The 19,226-nt window shown below is 35.7% G+C and overlaps 1 protein-coding gene across 10 annotated transcripts in view; it reads right to left on the reverse strand.

Moving 5' to 3' along the window:
* FAM184A (family with sequence similarity 184 member A) overlaps positions 1-19,226 on the reverse strand; it is a 118,242-nt gene that overhangs the window by 2,668 nt on the left and 96,348 nt on the right. For 6 of the 10 annotated variants that reach the window (XR_004383238.1, XM_032862415.1, XM_032862417.1 and 3 more), the window contains 6 exons: positions 16,980-17,133; positions 13,157-13,284; positions 11,489-11,673; positions 10,901-11,047; positions 4,558-4,675; positions 1,934-2,038 (listed from right to left, as the gene is read on the reverse strand). Coding sequence is in view for 9 of the 10 variants with exons in the window: in XM_032862415.1 (XP_032718306.1) it covers positions 1,934-2,038; positions 4,558-4,675; positions 10,901-11,047; positions 11,489-11,673; positions 13,157-13,284; positions 16,980-17,133 (837 nt within the window). In the remaining variant the exon portion in view is untranslated. The remainder of the gene's footprint in view (positions 1-1,933; positions 2,039-4,557; positions 4,676-10,900; positions 11,048-11,488; positions 11,674-13,156; positions 13,285-16,979; positions 17,134-19,226) is intronic. The other 4 variants (XM_032862414.1, XM_032862416.1, XM_032862413.1 and 1 more) reach the window with 3 other exon arrangements.

Consider the following 19,226-nt stretch of genomic DNA (forward strand, 5'->3'; position numbering starts at 1 on the left):
AAAGTGATCCATTTATTAAATTTCTTAGTTGGGTCTTTAAAATTAACAGCAAAAGAAATACAATCAGATTATCAAAACCCATCAGCTTGCAAACCATTAAGTCTATTTTATTCGTACCTCTAGAATCAATGAGCATTATCTTGCTGTACACAGTAAAATTTTACATTTGCAAGATATTTTTAATACCATCTTTTACAAGTTAAATTTGTGCTAATTAAATTTATGAAATATTCTTCTGCAAAATGATTTGTGTTTAAAAAAAAACAATAGCCTAATTGGCCTTTTTCCTTTATTTACAAAGTAATGATCTTACTATCTAGACATTGCCCTCTTTCTCTACGTCATATTCTGTGAATCACAGAGTCTCTGATAAAAGGTCTACTTTGCATAACTGAAAAAACAAGGGAAGAATAATGTCTTCTAGAATCACAATTATTAAAGCTGAAGTCTCTCAGAATTGAACAGATGTATCTTTTGCATTTTCTTATTCTAGTCACCAGAGGGTGTAAATAAACCTACTGTAAGTTTCTATTTGAAGGAATCAAAAGTCTTATTGGTAAAGTTCTACAGGAATGGTTTTGTAGCTAAAAATTTAATTCCAAAAAATGTATTAGAAACATTTTCATTTTATTGGGGCACCTGGGTGGCTCAGTTGTTAAGAATCTGCCTTTGGCTTGGGTCATGAGGGTCCCGGGATCGAGGGTCCCAGGGTCCCTGGATCCAGCCCTGCACCTGGCTCCCTGCTTGGCGGGAAGCCTTCTCCCTCTTGCACTCCCTCTGCTTGTGTTCTCTCTTTTGCTGTCAAATAAATAAAATCTTATAAAAAAAAGAAAATGTTTTCATCTTATTATTTGTTTCATCAAGTCTTGTAATCTTGCTTTGTAATTAAAAACATATTTCACCCTAAAATATGAACTTAAAAACTAACTATATTAATTCATTCACCAATTATGAGAGCCTTCCATATGCCAGGTAGTATTTTAAGCTCTGTAGAATCAGCTATAGGCATCCCTACTTCAGTCGTTCTGTTTCATAAAACATTTAAGTCATTCTATGTTAAAGGCTTAAGCTTAAAATTTGGAGCAGTTTAATTTGTGAAGGGAAGATAGAGTCCATGTTCTTAACAGATAAGTTTTTATGAGCACTGAAAGTAAAAATTTCTGGCTAAGGGCTCAATAGAAATTAGGCATAAGGGGCAAATTAAATCTGAATCCCAAAATAGCTTTAGCATTAGTACTTTATTTGTACTACTGATTTCTGCCAAAAGATATGTAATCCCTTTAAAGCCAATATACATAATTAATTCATTATTTGCTTTATTCAGTTATTTGTGGCCACTTACAGAAAATGTGATGAAATTTGCAACTGAATACCTACAATACCATAGGAAGCTTGGTACAAAGATGTGTAAGACTTAGCCATGTCCATTTCACTTGCCTATAATGCTCTTTTATCTGTCCTGAGAGAGTAACAAAGTCTCAGAATAGACCATTTTCAATTTTAAGTGTCAAGAAAGGTACTAAGACTGAGAGAAGTAAAGCACTTCTCCAAAGACTGCTAGGCAACAAGGCTGATTAACATGGCAGGCCTAAGCCTTAAATTAGGGAGTGCTGTTAGGTATACAGGGCTAGAGTACCTTTCAGGACCTCATAAAGGATAGTGAACACCAAGAAAATGATGTTAGTTTTCTTTGGAGATGTGAAAAACCAAATGACAGAAACCAAGGTTTTACAATAATGTCTTAAGGAGTATGAATTCTCAACAAAAAATATTAATCTCATTCTGTGAAAATGTATACATAAAAAATTCATAGATTTTAATCCTAAATACTAAATTTAAGATTTGGAAGGTTTATCCTATGCTGCTCTGAATATTAAAAATTTTAAACAAGTTTTAAACTACATCCCTGTTTTATAGTGTTTATAGCACATACCTTAGTCAATGGATTAATAACACCAACAGTAGGGCTTGAGTTAAACACTTTGTTGAAGTTAGTTTCTCGATTGACTAATTCCAGCTGATAAAACTTATTATCCTCCTAAGCAAAAGAATTATAAACACCACTTAGACATTTTCTATTGAAAATTTAACACTGTTTAAATGCCATTTCATTCAGAATTTACTATAAAACCTGAGTGAGGATTTATATACCTCGTTCATCAAAGATTTCTAGATTTGACTGCTAGTGACTTAATGACTGCTGGTGGGAAGGTTTTCAAAACTTTTCAAAACCGTATGCTTTGGGGTTCTTCTCTACCCATCAATAACTTTTTTCTCCAGGACTGGATCTAAATATTTTATTTGGCCCTATTCTCTGTTCCAAAGGGCTGACTATGCAGTCTGAGCAGCTTAACTTACACTCATGGAGTTGTGTATATGGTTTCATTGTTTCTATAAAGGTGACACTGATTATCATTATTCTTCAGTACGGGAAATACATTTGATCTTGCCTAATCTCCTCTCAGAGACCTCAGTGTTGACTTTTGAACAACAAAGTTTTGTTCTGTATGGGTCCACTTACATGCTGATTTTCTTTTGTTTCTTTTTTTTTTTTTTTTGGATGAATGAAGTACTATAAATGTTATTTTGTCTAATGTTTTTTTTAGTAACATTCTTCTCTCCAGCTTACTTTACTGTCAGAATATGGTATATAATACATATAATATAAAAATTAGGTGTTAATTGACTTTGTTATCAGTAAGGCTTCCGGTCAACAGTAGTTTATTAGTAATCCAGTTTTCAGGCAGTTAAGTTATATGTGGATTTTCAACTATGCAGGGAGTTGGTGCCCCATAACCCCTGCACTGTTCAAGGGTTGACTGTACTACAGCAGTTCTAATCACTGACCAGAGAAAAAGTGACCTACATACAGTTAAATCCTTTGCCTTTTACTTCACCACCAACATGTGTCAACTGAACAGACTGTAAGAAGTAAACACATGAGTGTGAAATGCTCGACTGTGCTCTAGTAGAACCAGATACTTCATACCCTTCTTAGTTACCACTGTCATTTGCACCAATCTCAGCCCATGTGCTTCAGAGTCCGCAGAATTGGTGTGTAGTAGGAAGAGTGTAGAACAACCCTTACCCGGATTTCTAATCTGTCACCAACTAGCTACGTTGCTTTGTGTTTGCTTTATTCTTTGAAGTCTAATACCTATCCTGTTGTGAGGATAAAATACAACTATATCTTTAACATCCGTTCACTAAGAACTGGAAAAGCTATTTCTAGCATAGATGAAATAAATTACATTTAATCCCTGTGCTAACTTCATGTGTGGAATAGAAGGCAATCAGAGGAATCTATGAGGACTGTGCTCATGTTCACAATGCCTGGAAAATCCTGCCAATGTCTGCTCCTGGGTTCCATAAGGAACCCCAACTGAAAACTGGCTGCTTTTAGCAGGAACTTAATAGTCCCAGCCAACAGGATGACTTTCCTAAATGCCAAAAAAGAGAAGTTAAAGAAAAGACTTCAGAAATAAATGCTTCTAGGCTCTCTTTGCATGCTAACATCCATAGTTTTCAGTTGAAGGATCAATGAACCAATAGAGTGATTAGCATTCTATTTTTAGTTTTACCCTGAAAAAAAAATTTTTTTTTAGTGACTGTAAAAATTATTTTAAGTATTGATCAGGATATATAATTTTAGAAAACTCTAAAATGTTTTATGAGTTATTAAGACATTTGCGTATTTCTTATTCTTCCATCCAAGTACTAACCAGGCCCGACCCTGCTTAGCTTCCGAGATCAGACGAGATTAGGTGCGTTCAGGGTGGTATGGCCATAGACTGTATTTCTCATTCTTGAAGAATAATGAAGTCAGTTTATTTATTGTTAAAACTGTATTTCCTTCCCTAATGGACTGCTCAGAGACCCTAACACCTCATTGGACCAAGATTCTCAAGAGAGGGGCGCTGGGTGGCTCAGTCGTTAAGCATCTGCTTTTGGCTCAGGTCATGATCCCAGGACCCTGGGATTGAGCCCCACAGGCTCCCTGCTCAGCAGAGAGCCTGTTTCTCCCTCACCCACTCTTCTTACTTGTGTTCCCTCTCTGTGTGTCTCTCTCTGTCAAATAAATAAATAAATAAAATCTTTAAAAAAAAGACTCTCAAGAGAGAGCCTGTAGCTTCTCTTAGAACCCTAAGAAAACGGATCACTTTCCCCATGGAGTATCTCCTTGGATCAGGGTAAAATAATAAGACTAGCTGAAGTACACAGTGCAGGCTAATGTATGCATGTGTTCCTTCCTATCCAATTCTAATTCTACATGAACAATACACACCTTCAATAACATATTAACTGTATGTTGCCAATGACATTATTAAACATAAAATAAGTACTAAGGACTTTTCAAAAAATACTGAAAAGAGGCACAATCCTCTTACTTAATACCAAATTTAAAATTACTTTATATTTCTTATCCTTATTCATGAACATTTTTAATAAACTTTTAATCACAATGCACATATCTTATACTTTCAATTTTCATTTAGCATTACTTAATACTTAGCCAATAGACTGTTGATTGACATCCCTCCCACCCCCAAATCTTACAATTAGTTTCTTTATGACTTGGTCTCTTTCTGTAAGCATGGCTTTTAATTCTGTAATCATCTGTATATCTTCTGGTTTTGATTCTCTCATTAGATATTTTTCTTCCATTTCTTCTAGTCTGAAACAAGAAACCTTTTAGTTCATTGACAGGATTCAGACACATTCTTCTATAATATCTACATTATTCAAATTATTCCAATTGAACACATACAAAATTTAAAAGCAAACTTTTTTCCTTAAAATTTTTCAACATAAGGGGCGCCTGGGTGGCTCAGTGGTTAAAGCCTCTGCCTTCGGCTCAGGTCATGATCTCAGGGTCCTGGGATCGAGCCTCACATTGGGCTCTCTGCTCAGCAGGGAGCCTGCCTCCTCCTCCTCTCTCTGCCTGCCTCTCTGCCTACTTGTGATCTGTCAAATAAAAAAATATCTTTAAAAAAAATTTTTATTCAACATAACATGATTGTCTCAAATAGCTGTAGTGTTATTAAAGGCTCTAAGGGGGTAGATGATGTTATTAAAGACTTTACAGATTACTTTCAGAAGAATTCACCCATTGTAAGTCATTCCACAGTATGTCAGGATGAGGTGAGGTAAGCTCTGTAGAAGAAATGATATACTGAATAATACTAAGCTCTAAACATAGGTATGATGCTGGAATTGTGGTTTCACCATCAGGAGAACTTACCAAAATACACTCCTGTGTGATGACATAAGGCTTGGTAACATAGAAAAGGGACAAGAAAAGATACAGAGGAAAGGGAAACAAAGGACACATACACGACATCATTCTTTCCTGGTTTACGGGAAACACAATTTAAAAATTCTGTATGATTAGCTAATACATAAACACTGTAAAAAAGATTCATCAGATAATTATTTTCTAGGCTGCTTCTGCCCCGAATGAGATGAGACGGCAATAGGCCTGAATGCTGTTGAAGACTCTAGAATAACGAAGGTTCAAAAAAAAAAAAACAACAAAAAAAAACCCCTCTAGAATAGAGGCCACCTTTTATGAGCAGAGGCACCACAGGCCCTGCAGAGTCTAAAAATATCGATATCGGACAGGGCAGAATGAAGAGGATGCAAATGGAAACCGCTGGCTCAACTAGGGGTTTGGGCGGGGGGAGCAGAACATTTAAAGTAAAAGGACAGAATGTAAGCTCAATAAAAATCATGGTGAATGAAGATACACAGAGAAATGTATTCAATACACACGGAGTAACTTCTAGACAATCTATCATCTAGGAATCAGTGATCTACTCCCACTTCCCAATTCTAGAGGGGTACAAGAATCTCTGTATTTTAGGAATTTTAGTAAAAAACTCCACTAACTCGGCCCAACCTAAAGTTCTAATCTCTTGGGTTCGGGAAGATATGTGGGTAAAAGGAGGTGTGGGGTTAGGAAGTCAATGTCTCAGGGTCAGAGATGACTTTGTCAATTCAGCTTAAGGTTAGTTTCACTATCTTTTATTCTTTTGTGATAATGTAGGCTGAGTGAAAAATCTGCTTCACTGGCTCACACAGAGGGACCTTGCATTTTATCATGATATGGCGTTTTACGGGCAAAATTTTAAGAAGCCTGAGAAACAATGATCTGGTCAAGGAAGAAGGCATTGGGTTTATACCAGAGTTGCCACAAGATGTCACTGTGGTACTTTACTGTTAAAAGCAAAAGAAGATTTTTGAACTCCTTCCTATAGCTGAACAAAAATACTTGGCAGTAAGTAAAGAGTTGCTAAAAAGCTCAATTTAATGCCTTATTTAAAACTATTATTAAACAAAATAACAAATAAAACTATTATTTCTATTCTTTTGTTCTAGTACAATGAGAAGTTAAAGTAAAGGGAGTCTAAAACAGTCACTTAAAATCCCTGAACCACCTTTTTTGCTCTGGTGTATGTTCTACATACATTCTGCATACATATGTTCTACATACACCTCAATTCTAGTGTGTGTTTTCATTTACCTACAAAATTGTTATCAGTTAAATATCACCAAAAAAACCTTTAAAAAGATACCTTGATATTAAAAGGGAAAAAATTGATTACATTGAAGAAACAATTCATATAAACACAAATGGGAAAGCATTAAAGGAGAGAACAAGTAATATGATCTAGATTTAAATTGCAAATATACTTCCAGAATTGCTAAGTCTTTCAAAATTCTAATAGAACACGTGGTATTACTCTGATCCATTTCAAGTCAAAGCCTGGTCCCTTTCTTCAGCTGCCCCCAGCAGCTCTCTAGACCTGCCTGGTTTCCCAAAGACTAGGTGTTAACAGCTGGTGCTACAGGGAATGATCTTACTTTGTTCTCCTTTAATCTTTTTGGTCACAAGAAGGAAGTGTCTTAGTGTGGTTCTGTATCTTAAATGGGCTTCACAACATATGCTTATCACCCTATTTCACAAGACTCAGGCTGGCCTGCAGCAGCAACAGCTAGCTAGAATCTAATAACACTGTTTTATTGTCACATAATTTACATATTTATAATTATGGCCTAGCTTCTGTTTAGAAAATGGATACAATTTTTCAGTAGTGATAATGGTTTTACTGAAGAAATAATCAAATCCTCCTGTTAAATTTTTAAGTTACAATGAATCAATTAAAAATATGAAAACAGTATCAAAGATAGTCAGAAATGACCAAATTCTGAAAGATTAAAGCCTGGAAAACACTGTTTTGAGGGAAACATACAAGTTAGTCTTTTACTCAAAATATAGATTTCCATTTAAAGAAATACAGAGAGAAAACACAAGTAAAACATATATAAGTCTATTTAGGTCACTGTTGGATTCTCCCCAGGCATGCATGCCCTGATTTTTTTTTTTTTTTCTCTAACAATATATAGGTCAATGTCTAGGGTTCGTGAACAACACAAACCAAAAATATGAATACCTAAAAAAGTTGTATGAAATGCATAAAAATGTTTTCAAAGTGGCAGTTCTCCCATGTTTTTTTTTTTTTTAAATAATTGACAAAGTCAGTAAATTGAGATTCTAGGCCAAACAACAGTATTGGCACAGAGGTATTTTAGAATCTTAATTGTATAAGGATGAACTCTATTACACCATCCTCCCTGGAATTTAAGAAAAGAAATATATAACGGAAGAAATTTAATGTTGCACCTTTCTTTCCCCATAATTTATGGGCATGGACTCTGATGCATGACAATAGAAATACTTTTTCCTTACATCACGAAGTTTATGAACACACCAGAATGGTAATTTAAAAATCAAACAACAACAAAGAACAATAAGGTATTATGGATAAAAGAACGCAAACAACTTTTAAAGAGTAAGTCATTCTGGCATGGTAGAGTGTTACTTTTCAATTAGGGGTTCCTGATGCACCTAACAGCCCTGTACAGAAAATTTGATGTTTCCCCCAAGAAGAAACTATCTTTTGTTCCAGTACAGTGAGAAAATGTAAACTTAGACAATAATTATCTCTGAACCCCCTTTTCTACATAAAAAAGATCGAATATGATTCCAAGTTCTATATAAGTTTAGATTTAGCTTAAAGTTCTTTAAAACCGTTCATTCTCTCATTTGTTTCTAAAACAAAAACTGCGACATATTAGACACAAGGTTTTTACTACAGTATCACTCAAAAATAAAACTATTTCTATAGAATATCCAAAAATCTAAGACTTTAGTACCCGGCATTAGAAAAGAGGTTTTTTAGTAATCATTCCATAAGAGCTATAGAACTCATTACTATTTCTACAATGTTTAGATGATACTTTCTGGTCTTTAGATTTCTAGTCCCCTCTTCCCTGATGTCCAAACGGGATTTGGGGTGGGAACAGAAGCAAGAAGCTTCCAGGTGCCCCAGAGGCCCCTCACTCCAGGATTCAGCCTGACCCATGTTCGTTTCTCCTTCCACTACCGCCCACTTCCACAAATCCACAGGGTTTTCCAATTTCAAAGATTTAAAGTCAGCCTGCGGTTGGTTAGGAACTTCAGTAAGGTGCCCTTAGTCCTTTGCAACAGGCTGAGAACATTCAAGTCTTGTCCCCCCACCTCCTTAAGCTGGGATGCACTCTTCTTGCTCACCACCCCTGATCTAAGCTATTCAGCAGATTCAAGCAGGCTTCATTTAGGGATACGGAACAGAAATATCCAGTTGTATAAAACTGTGCTTTCTAGTACGGTAGCCAGTAGGCCATATGTGGCTATTTGTAGTTGAATTAAAATTAAATGAAAAATTCAATTCCTTGGTTGTACTAACCACAATTCAAATGCTTACCTGCCATTGTGTGTGGCTAATAACAATTGTACTGGACAGAGCAAATATAGGACATTTTCATTACCACAGAAAATCTACTGGACAGCGCTGGTCCAAATACATTGGTATGTATGTTTGGCTTCAACTAAAAGAATAAATACCTAAGCTAAAGACTAATTATATGATAGTAGTAGTTTTCTGTTGAAAAAAGAAATACAGTCGGTTAGCATGGACCTAATCTAACCTAGCATAAAACAAATGGTAGTGCTCGCTTCAGCAGCACATATACTAAAACAAATGGTAGACCTAGAAAAGCAGATAAAGTATTTGACTCATGAGTAATACTAGTTCTTTGATCATTGAAAAAAATCACAATATAAAAAAGTTATTTGTTATCTACTGAAAATTCATAATGTGTAAAACCACATAAAACAGAATAAAGTAGAAACAAACCTTTAATCTTTGTAAATTAACATTCCTAAGGAGACAGGACACATGGACAGACAGAGGTTATTCTTTTTGTGAACATGTTTTTTCAGACTGTGAAGAGGGGGATGCCAGGACTTCAGCCTCTGTCCAATGAGGCCGAGAGAAGGGAAAGTAAACAGTAGGGTTTATTCTAACTAATTTTTGCAAAATGCCCAAGATTATGAGCACTTACTGTGGCTCAAAAGTATTTAAAAAATTACCTCCCAAACACCAAACACTAAAGAATCACTTTGACTGGGAAAATGATCTCATGAGTCTCCTCAACATTTCAAGTGTTAAATCATGAAGTAGTACATGCTATAGGGAATCCTCAAAAAAATTCATTCAGGAAACATTAGAGTGCCTATTAATGTGAAAATTCTGTGTGTATCCAGGAGAGGGTATCTCACTTCAGGAGCTGCTGAAGTAAACGCCAACCACTTGGGGCTGGGGGAGCAAGGTGAGGGGAGCAAGGTAGGGGGTGTCTGTTTTTTGTTTCAGCTTAAGTGAGTGTGGGTATATATACTACATATATGTAATAATATTTACCATGAGGCTTAATTAGTTAAATGGGTAAAATGTGAGAAGATGAGTTTGAGATTGGGGTTAGGTAATCAGGTAGTAATGACATAGATTATTCTAGACTGTAAACACAGAATCAGAAGGAAACTGAGGTCAGTGTGGCTGACATGGGAGAATAAGGCACAGTGACACTAGGAGTTTTAAGTTTTACTTGGAGACTAAGGTTAATGGGATTAGTCACTATTTTGACTTTACTGAAGTATATATATATATTTATGCAGCTTTTTTAACTGGTTAGAAGAAGAGAGACTAAAGGTGAATAAATCATTTGCAGCAGCAGCTTAGAATAGACTAATTCTGAGATCATTTAAGTTGAACTAGAGTTCAGGCCTCAGAGATGGGAGTGAATGCTATTTGCACAGTGGTTGTTAACAGTTTGTAAGTGTGTAGGAAAGAGAGGGGCTGTTAAATACTTCCTTAAAACATTAAGCAATAATTAGAAATCTTGGTTTTAACAATATTGGAGTTACTATATATGACTGACTATTTCTGATGTTTTATTTTCATTAATTTTTAAAATCAAAATTAAATGCTTGTTTGTAGGAACTCCAACAATATCTATATAGAGAAAAAAAATACAAAGGAAGATTTTGCTCTTCCCCACCTCTAATACGGTGTAATCTACTCCCTAGAGGCAAGTACTATCATTAAAATTTTGTATTTGTTTTTTAAGCTCCTTTGTTTATTTGTATATAAAACATGTATTATTAGTGCATGTATGGGATCATAATATTCCTATTGGCCTCAATATGCTCTTTTTCCTTAACATTATACAATGGACATCTCTAGAGTTTTCAGCGTAGTGTGACAGCTCAGGATTCTGAGGGACAAGCTTTAGGCAAGGATTGTCCTAGTGGAACTGCAGCCGTGGCAGCTGAGAGCCACTCAACTGCCTTATCCTCATTAATGAAAATATCACATTACAATTACCATCTGTAATACAGTACTTAAGTTTTCTTTTTAAAGTATCAATTAGATTTAAAAGAGTAGCTAATCTGAGGTTAGACACAATCTCCTCAGTTTATTTCCCACATATGAATTTTCTTTAATACAATATGACTTACGACACTTGTAAAGCTGCATTTATTTCCTTGAGTAGCTCGTTAGTCTTATTAAAATCTGCCCGCATGATATTTTTCTCTCTGAGATGGTCTGCTGTCATGACATCCAGCTCTTTTTCAAGTCTCTTGTTTAAATCTTGTTCATGCAACCTGTTTAATTTATTTTTAGTTAAGAATATGTTATTCTGAGGTCAAGCTTTCAAAACTTTCTATACTCTACCAAATTTGAAATGGTTTTAGGTATAATATATAGAAAATTAATGGAAACAGCCTAAAGTAAGTTACTTACTTTGCTCTAATCTTCTAGCTTGTTAAAGTTGTCTCCTTTAATGCTTTTTAAATTCTATTTTATAAAGAGTTTAGTTAATAATACAATTTCCAAAGTTACTGAATGCATACACATTGTTCAAAATACAAACACTTCATCTATGTTCTAAATTATAGCAGTCAAGAAAAAAAGTAAGAAGTGGTCTTCAGTATCTGCTAGAAGACAGTCTAGTCGTAAAAATAGGCTTGTATTTCTAACTACTATACAACAGTCTTTTAGATAACGCTGTATATTCCTTCTATCTATTGTAATTAATGGCATACCTTATCTGTTGGTTAGATTCACTTCGTATTCTGAGAATTTCTTTCCCCTTAAATTCCAGTTCTTTGGTTAGGGCACTTATGTTTTCATGAAGGTGCTGCACCTCCTTATCCAAGTCTGAGATGTGATGCTCTCTGTGCCTTAATTCCTCTTGTAGGTCTGTTATTCTACACATATGTTCCTTACTCTGCAAAGTACAAATAATTTTTTTTTAAGTCACCTCTATGCAGATTAAGAGTCACATGCCCTACTGACAGAGCAAGCCAGAAGCCCTACAAATAATTCTTAAAAATTTCCTAATATTTGCTTTCTGCATTTATCTAAGGGAAAGAAAATGACATACTGGAATGCCAAATGTAATGACACTGCTTTAAAACCAAACTGCTAAAATAAAACCTAAAGACCTCTTCTATTCCCATCTGTAAGAAGTGATTATACAGATACAGTTTATATGGATATTATCAGGGTGACAAGAGGCCCAAAAGACCATAAAAGCACATCTCCCACACACTTTACAGATGAGGAAATGAATACCCAAGAGATATCTGTCTAAGGATGATTTATAATAAACAACAGAGCTGAGATTAGAATGCAGGGCCCCTACACACTCACCAAGTTATATGGGCTTACAATAAAATGCTGGCACCATTGTCCCTTCATTTAAAAAGGCCCTGCATCATGGAGGCTAGGCCGACACATACACACACACATCCTATGGCTCAGGAAGCAGACTTTCTGCTTAGTGTTGATGTAGCAGTTACCTTGTCTGAAAGATAAGCTCCCTTCCATTTTCCTAGAAGTTACCATTTTCCTAGAAGTTTTTTTCCTAGAAGTTACCATTTTCTACAATGTCTATCTACATTGTCAATTCCAGTGTTGGCCTAGTTAGGAGAAAATAAAACTTCCCTCCATGGTTATAAAGTGACTCATTTAAAACTTCATAGCAATGAAGAGAAAATTTGAGCTGATCATTTAACAGAGCTAAAGACTAACAAAGTCAAAGTTTTAGGTCTAACAAATGAGGGCCTTCATTGCACTATGCCTAGAAATCCATCCATCCATCCAGACATTTAAGATCATAAACTCTAACTGAAGGAAGTATACTTGGCCGGAGAGTAAAGTTTAAAAAGCATAAGTAGTACCTGTGTTAGAGTGATATGGAAATATCAGTTATCTTTTTTCTTGAGCACCTGCTACCTCTATAGTTATGCTATCCAGTATGACTACTTAAATTCAAGTTTAAATTATTTAAAAATTAAACAAAACCAGACACATAAGTCACACTAGACATATGACCACGTGGCCAGTGACTACCATAGTGGATAGAATAGATATAGAACAGGTCTATTGTCTTGGAAAGTTCTATATACAGTGCTGTTTCATAGTGTTCTGTCTTCACTCTTCAAATTATTTATATTTCGTCTGCTTTCTTAAAATCCAAGTAAAACGCAAAATATTCGATTAAAAATTCATAAAATAAAATGAATTTTATGACCAATATGCTAAAGTCAAGTTACCTATTTCCCTTTAAAAATAAGACTCTTCAATATAGATGATAAATAATAAGTAGTGAAAATACTAGTTATTACAAAATAATTTTCAGAAAACTGTCAACATTCAAATCTATTCACATTTAAGGAATCATCACATAACAGAATGTCCTCCTTTACCTGTCTTCTGCTGATGTCTATGCTTCGCTCTAATTCCATTTTAGCAGCTGCCAATTCTTGATGATGACTGTGCCGTAACAAATCAATTGCAGCTGCATGTTGATGGTTTAATTCTGAGCGTAAGGAAGCTGGAATACAAGGGGAATAAAAACTGTCCATGTATTTTAGAAATATTATTGATATTTCACATAAAAATTGTAAAAGTCACAGAATATTGGTTTTTTAAATTAGGACACTTGTGTATGCCCGTTTAGATCTCCTAGACTATCACAGAATATCATGAATTTAAAGGTCATCTAGTTTTGGTAAAGATAAGAAAATTTTCAGCTGCTCAAACGGATCAAGGTGTTTCATATAGGTTTTTGATTTGCCAGTAAGGTGTGAAAGGAGACAAATTTTTTTTTTTTTTAACTTTTCTCATTCACTATTGGAATACTAACATTTTGGAACTGAACAGTACCATGACATATGTTCATTTAGGAAGCACCTTCCCACCCAGGCAAGAATTCTTCCACATAGTTCTGAAAGATGTTAAACACTGGCTGGTGAATGCTTTGATTTGTAAGTCATGAGTTTTATTTGAATTTGAGATTATTTGATACAATCCACATTTATTGAATGCCAGGTGTTACACAAAGGGAGAACAAAATATGACCCTGTTCTTATAACTGCACAGGTTAGAGGGAAAGGCGTCATGCCAGGGAATTAAGTGGAATAGCAGAGATGAATAATGAAAGCACAGTGGTAGAAGAATCCAGATGTCCTAGGAGAAGGAAATTGGGAATGCTATTGCAAAGGAACTATCACAGTAACTCACTCTAAATCACTTGAGTAAGGATTCTCCCAAGTGGAGAAAGAGAAAAGCATTAATGAGGAAGGGATAACATATGCAAAAGCAGAATACCAAATCTATGAGGTAAACTGTAAAAAGATTGGTATGCTGGGTGCCCACAGAGCACGTGGTCAAGTAGAAAGAAAATGGAGCCCAGTCTGAGAGAATTTTAGCAAAAATGCTGTTGACTTTATGTTTAAGTTTATGGTTCTCAATCTGGGATATATGTGGCAGTACACTTGAGGGAATTTTAGAGTACACATGATCATCTTCTGAAACATGATTTGTACTTGAAGATTTTGGGGAAAGCCATTACTTTCACGTTAATACAAAAGTGATATGAATAAAAGGCAAATTGTACATTTTAAAGCTAAAACATGAGACAACTTCAAAGAAATGCTGTGCTTGGAGCTAGTCATGTTAGGCTCTTCCTGAGACCTCCATGTAGGTTCAGTCTCGCTGGTGTTAAGGGCTACTTCTGTGGAAAAACTTGACAGGCACTGAGGTAGGACACGGGAGTCACTGAAAGATTTAAAGCTGGGAAGTTCCATGGTGAGATTTGAGTCTTAACAAAGATTAGCCAGATGAGAGTCTGGAGGGTGAAGTGCAGGAAAAAGATCAATGAAAAGGTTATGGTAATAACCCAGGTGAAAAATGATACGACCACGAACTGCGTATGACAAAAGGACTCAAGAAGAGAGAACAGATATAGGGAATATCTAAGTGAAGGAACTAACAGGATGTGGAAGCAAAAGAAAAGAAGTTAAACGCATCTTCTACTTTCCTGGCTTGGGCAACTGGGTAAAGAGTAATACTCTAAATTAAAATGGGAGCTATACGAATGGCAACACATTTTGGACCTGAGGGAGATGGTAAGCTAATATTTAAAAATGTAAAATTAGAATATCCAACTTCCTAATATGCAGTAAGAAACAGAAATCTAATTCACAAGGAAAGCAGTTTGGTCTTAAATACGTATTTGGAGTCACAAGCAAAACAGATGGTACTTAAAAGCCATAGTTGTGAATCCAAGCAACCAGGAAAAGCCTGGAAACCGAAAAACGGACCAGAGCACTAGGAACGAAATCCTGGGAAACAGCAATATTTAACAGATGCGTGGGAAACAGGACTAGCACATGAGATTAAAGAGCAGGGAACAGAAAAGTGAGAGTGCAGTGGAATTTTGAAGTTCAATGGTGACCTCAGGGAGGGTAATTTCAATGGAATAATGGGGGCAAAATTAGACCTGCAGGATCCTGACAAAGGACTAAGTATCCAGAATACATGAAGAACTCTCAAAACTCAACAGTTTTTTTTTTTTTACAAACAATCCAGTTAGAAAAGATATACAGATGGCAAATTAACACATGAAAACATGTTCAACATCATTAGCCATTAGAGAAATGCAGAGTAAAATATACAACACAGTGACATCAAATGCTGGTGAAGATGTGGAAGAAAACTATCATTCATTCACTGCTGAACCTAATAACCTAGAATGAACTGTCATTCATTCACTGTAAAATGGTACAGCCATTCTGGAAAATAGTCGGGCAGTTTCTTAAAACAAAACAAAACAAAAAAACCAAAAAACTAAGCCTACATCATCATATCACCCAGCAACTCCACTCCTGGGCATTTATCCCAGAGAAATGAAAATATACACTTACACAAAACTGGAAACACCATATGTCCGTCAATGGGTGAAGGACAGCAACTGTCCTTCAGCAATAAAAAGGGACAAACTGCTGCTACATACAACAACCTGGAGCAATCTCTAGGGAATTATGCTGAGTGAAAAAAAGTGATCTCCAAAAGGTACACGCTATTACATTTATAACATTTTTTAAATGACAAAGTTACAGAAATGGACAACAAATTAATGGTTACCAGGAATAAAGGTGGCGAGGGAAGGGAAGTGGATGTTGCTATAAATGGGCAACAGGGATCAACATGGTAATGGAAGTACTCTATGCCTTGATAATGTCAGTGCCAATATTCTGGTAGTGATAAGAACTATAGTTTTCGGGAAAATGGATAAAGGGCTCAGAGTATCTCTTTGTATTATCTCTTACAAGCTGATAATAATCTATGACTATCTCAAAGTAAACTATCCCACAAATGTCTGATAAATAGTCTCACTATGATTTTCACCCCAGCTATCCCAGTGGCTTGTAAAGGAGGAAAAGGAGAGAGCTCTGATGACTTGGCCTAGGGCTCCCAGGAACAGTAGAGACAATGAACTGGGTCAAATGACTTTGCTTTTGGGGCCCAAAGTATCCACAAGAGTTTGTCTTTTTTATTCCCAATTCCTACTTGGAAAGGGTACACCACTGAAATGTGACAATATACAATAAAAACTCTTAAGAGAATTAGGGGGGAAAAAAACAAACAAAAGGAAAATGAGATGGTAGGAATAAAAAGTTCTCGAACAACACCAAAACAACTCTTTAAATACATATACAGTTTTCCTTCAAATCTCAACTGATCTCCTTATAAAAAGGGCAGTGATTTGATTACTTCAAAGATTAAAATCTCATTAAAGAAATATCTGAAAAATACCTAGTCAAAAAGTCAGACCTGAACATGAGTGTTTTTCTAAAAACAAAATCCCGAAGTGGAGAATACCATATGACCATCAAGTCTAAGGACATGTGGCTCCATGCCTATTTACTCCTTTCCGTCACTAGAGAATGGAAGGTCTGAATGTCCTGACTCCGTTTAGTCCCTAAGGGTAGGTAGAAGCACCAGTGAGTGTTGCTTACACAGCCAGAGTACGGGGAAAGTTGAGGGGACCTCCCCTCACTGTTTCTGTTCTATCCATTCTACTCCTCCACACTCACCTCTTCATCTGGTAACTTCAAATATACAAAACACTTAGACATTCATTTTGGTGTTTCAAAAATAAAAAAAAAAAGCTGCGATTTCATACTGAGTTTTAAAGTAGAACATGCAAGTAAATATGACAAGATTATAATCCTTTCCAAATACCAAGCATAGCCTTTCCTTCATCTTCTAATTCAAACCGAAGAGTCTGAAGTTCCTGTTCCATTTCTACCCGGAAGCCCTCCATTGACTCTCTGTGTGCATCTTTTAATGACTGAAGCTCTGCAGAATGTTTTTGTTGTAAATGATTTTCAAGAGCCTAAAAGAGGAAAAAACATACTCAAATTATTCAGGAAGGAAATGCAAACAAAATAAAAAAATTATTAAAACTCAGTTATTAAAAAAATTTTTTTAAATTAACATATAATGTTTTGTTTCAGGGGTACAGGTCTGTGAATCATCAGTATTACACAATTCACAGCACTCACCACACTACGTATCTTCCCCGATGTTCATAACCCAGCCACCCTACCCGCCCCCCACCCCAGCAACCATCAGACTAAAACTCAGTTATTAAGAAAAGGTATTCATAATTCATTTTCAGGAAAATTAGATAAAAGAAAATGGCCTTTAGAAAATAAATAAGTAGGGCCACTTCAGTAGAACAAGTCTTATGAAATCAGTTTAATTCAATATAGCATGTCTGAATTGGGATATGGGTGGGCCCTTTACCTGAGGTCCTTTTCAAATAAAGTCACTGTCTGAAGTTACCTGACGGGGGTAAGCCACCTAAATTAATGCATAATTTCTCTGTGTGCACAAAGTTAGGAAAAAGAGGAGAGGAGAGGGGCATTAATAAGAAAAGACCTTTTGATCAGAAAGAGATGGCGATGGCTTTAGCAACTGCAACCTTATCAAATATTTTGTAGCACCTTTCTATAGGCATTTGCAAACAGAAGCAAAGGTGTGAAAGTAGGTAACTGGAAAAGTAAACAAACCTCTCATGTGATTAGTTCTACAAGACTGAACAGAGAAAACATACCGCATGTCACTGAGACTAAGAGAAGGTATGTGGTCAATGGGAAAAAAACAGAGCTCAGGGTATTTCAAGTTTAGAGACTAAACTGTGCCAGGAAGGGTTTTTCTTAGCATAATCAGCAACGTGATGGGTTTCTGAGAAAGATAGGGTTATATTTCTTTAACCATTACTCTAAAATACTGTTTTATAAATTAATATTTGGCTACTAATGCTCACTGTTTCTAAAGTGTTTTATTTCTGAAAAATAAAAGCATAGGTCTCTTCAAATACAGCAATATAAAGGGCTTTTAGTATAGATGTTAGCTTAGCTACCTAATAACAATAAAATTGCAGGTTCTGATTTCTTTTGAAACAGGATTCAGGTTTCAAAGAGACTGAACATATAAAATAAAAGTACTGACACAAGAACTTATGTGTTCTAATTCACAAATGATATCAATGAATAGGTTATTTACCATCGAGGGCTTATTGTGTGTTTATGGGCCATACTGAAGAAGAGTTGACATACAATATTAGGTTCAGCTATACAACATAGTGATTCAACACTGATGAACACTAGGAAATAATCACCATGGTAAGTCTAGTTACCATCCGTCACCATACAAAGTTATTACAATATTATTGACTACATCCCCATATCTTGTTTTATAGCTAGAAGTTTGTACCTCTTAATTCTTGTCACCTTTTTTGCCCATCCCTCCCACCTCCACCTCTCTGGCAACCACAGCTTGTTCTCTGTATTCATAAGTCTGTTTAGATTTTGTTTGTTCATTTGTTTTGCTTTTAAAATTTTCTACATAGAAGTGAAATAATGCAGTATTTGCCTTTCTCTAACTTATTTCACTTAAGAGCTCCTAGATCCATCCACGTTGTCACAAATGGCAGATTTCACTTCTTTTTAATGGCCGAGTAATATTCCATCACTCAGACTCCACAGCTTCGTTATCCATTCATCTATCGATAGACTTAGGCTGCTTCCATATCTTGGTTATTTTAAATAGTGCTGTTATAAATGTAGGGCTCCATACATACTGTATCCCTTTGAATTAGTTTTTGTATTCTTTGGGTAAATACACCATAGTGCAACTGCTGGATCACAGAGTAGTTCTATTTTTAACTTCTTGAGAAAACTCCATACTGTTTCCCCTAGTGGCCGCACCAGTTTGCAAGAGGCTTTTCTCCACATCCTTGCCAACGCCTATTGTTTCCTGTGTCACTGATTTTAGCCATTCTGATAGGTGTTAGGGGATATCTCATTCTAGTTTTGGTTTGCATTTCCCTAGTGATAAGTGATGTTGAACATCTTTCCATGGGTATGTTGGACATCTGTGTGTCATCTCTGGAGAAATGCCTGTGCATGTTTCCTGCCCAAT

Source organism: Lontra canadensis, unplaced genomic scaffold (assembly GCF_010015895.1).
Source record: "Lontra canadensis isolate GAN:19392208 unplaced genomic scaffold, GSC_riverotter_1.0 scaffold23, whole genome shotgun sequence".
NCBI classification, from domain to species: domain Eukaryota; kingdom Metazoa; phylum Chordata; class Mammalia; order Carnivora; family Mustelidae; genus Lontra; species Lontra canadensis.